Genomic DNA, 2,110 nt, shown 5'->3' on the forward strand with positions numbered 1-2,110 from the left:
GGTTATATTTACACTTTTCTGAAAGAAAAAATATCACCTTTAATAAAGAAATTTTGAGCAGGATCTTTGGTACTCCATGCAAACGAATAACTGCTTTTGGCTACTTTTGGTTATATTTAGGAGAATGTTCCTTTTGCACAATTTAAACTATCTGAAGAGCTACGATTAAAAACACTATATATGGATGAGCACTGGAAAATTAGTATGAACAAATATGTATGTGGTGATGCTAGGATTGCCGTGAATATTTTGGGTAATAATATATGTCAAAAGGAGGGGAAAAAATACTGCAAAACAATTTCATCTTCTATGTCTTCATTTCACATATGTATGCCTGTACGCGTGTGTGTAGAGTCTACAGACAATATCCAAACAAACATATAATGAGAACTAGTTTAGGGATACGGATAAAACCTGGCATATTCGAAACAAAGCCACCTCTTGTCTCTATACTACCCCGTTCTATGCTTGGCTCATGATCAACAGTCAGTTGTATTGCTTTCCCACCTTTTGCTACAACTCCTCGTGAATCACCGACATTAGCTATCCACAGCTTTGTGCCATTTATGAGAATGGCAGTAACCGCAGTAGATCCACCTCGTCCAAGATCAGGACTGTGAGAAAGAATTGCCTTGTCAGTCTTGTCATATGCTTTTGAAATGGCTCTATCAGGATGGGTCCAGAATTCTTCCTATGTCAAGAGGAGGAGATCGGATTACATTCTGTGTTCTTTATTATTTTTTATTATATATCCAAATAACAAGGCTAGAAAAAGAAACAATTACTGAAACCATACCTCTTTTAGAATATTAGCAAACAAATGCTTCTGTAAGTATGCAGCCACACTATCTCCCAAATGGCCATCAAAAACAGCAAATAGGCCAAGCTCCTGCCCTTTAACATGGACGAATTTGGCAACATGAAAATCCTCCATAGGATGATTAGCCTTTCCTTTTACAAGGCTATAGCCATAGCTAACTCTGATGTTACCTTGATAACTTTTTCCTTTACCCACATTTGATGAAGAATGTCCTGGCGACTAAAATGGTAAAACTAATTAGGCAGGAAAAATATTGATAGCACTTTATCGTATAAATTTCCACCATATTACACGCTCAAAGAACATAAATATACCAGAAAGGAATCAGGAATTTCAAATTATCATAATAAAGGAACTTCATAGTAAAAATCCCACATACATGCAAAGAAATGGATATTTATGAAAAACTTGGGGCACAGTAGTTGACCAAGTACTGTAAAACATCCATCTTTCGTGCACATAAATGTTGGTAATTTGGTTGTAAAGAAAAGTTTTTTGGGCACTCTAGTTCATGCAAATCACTATAACTAACAGATGATTAACAACTACTCCAAGTTACAGAAACAAATGACATGTGTTTAAGCTTCTAATACTTTTAGCATGCGCGGGAAATGTACTTTGCTTTCCTTTTCCTGCAGTACTTGATTAAGGCATATAGGCCTGACATGTGGTAAAGGGTTGGACTTTTCAGTGGAGGAAAACTACATATTGGACCCTTAGGTTGGTCACTGCATTAGTATTAATCTATTTTCCCCTCTGGCTTGATTTATACTGATTATTTGTGCCGCCCGCCTGCCGCACAAATAATCAATATAAAAACTTATGGCTTTGAAGAGAATATTCGGTGGAGTCATTGCCCGTTCAGAACTTGAAGAATCAGATAAACAGGGGGGGGCAGAAATAGAGAAAGGAGAAAGATCTCCAAACCCGGGTCTTCAAGACTACTTCATTTCATTGGGTTAAAGTCAAGTATACTCAATAATAACATGGGTAAGAGGATAAACATACGCCGTAAGCAACTAATGGATCTAAATAATTAATACAACAAATGTTACCAATTTTTAAAGTTAATGTGATTATGATAAAATGATTAACACCGATGCAGTTACCAACTTGAGCTATTCTGTCACTCTTTATAAATAACACATTGTCTCCTTATATTCTCAATTAATCAAGAATATTTCCAAATTTATTTTGTGCAATTAAACTTCTTAAATCTAGAAATTAATATTAACATCGGTAAAATATGAGACAAGAGTCTATTAAAAACATTAAAAAGAAAAGGCCCTA

At 35.4% G+C, this 2,110-nt stretch overlaps 1 protein-coding gene across 1 annotated transcript; it reads right to left on the minus strand.

Annotated features, from left to right (window-relative positions):
• Positions 42–1,054, minus strand: LOC109833977 (probable protein phosphatase 2C 41). Its single transcript, XM_020401863.1, has 2 exons — positions 797–1,054; positions 42–691 (listed from the first exon to the last, which is right to left on the minus strand). The coding sequence occupies exons 1-2, from the start codon at positions 932–934 to the stop codon at positions 356–358; spliced, it is 474 nt and encodes a 157-aa protein (XP_020257452.1). The 5' UTR covers positions 935–1,054; the 3' UTR covers positions 42–355.

Source organism: Asparagus officinalis, chromosome 3, assembly GCF_001876935.1.
Source record: "Asparagus officinalis chromosome 3, Aspof.V1, whole genome shotgun sequence".
Taxonomy (NCBI): domain Eukaryota; kingdom Viridiplantae; phylum Streptophyta; class Magnoliopsida; order Asparagales; family Asparagaceae; genus Asparagus; species Asparagus officinalis.

Bases quoted from the DNA above. Each gene is read 5' to 3' on its own strand.
- LOC109833977 (XM_020401863.1), bottom strand. From the start codon at position 934: ATGGAGGATTTTCATGTTGCCAAATTCGTCCATGTTAAAGGGCAGGAG. The intron at 692-796 runs GTATGGTTTCAG...CTCTTGACATAG, and splicing joins TTGCTAATATTCTAAAAGAG to GAAGAATTCTGGACCCATCC.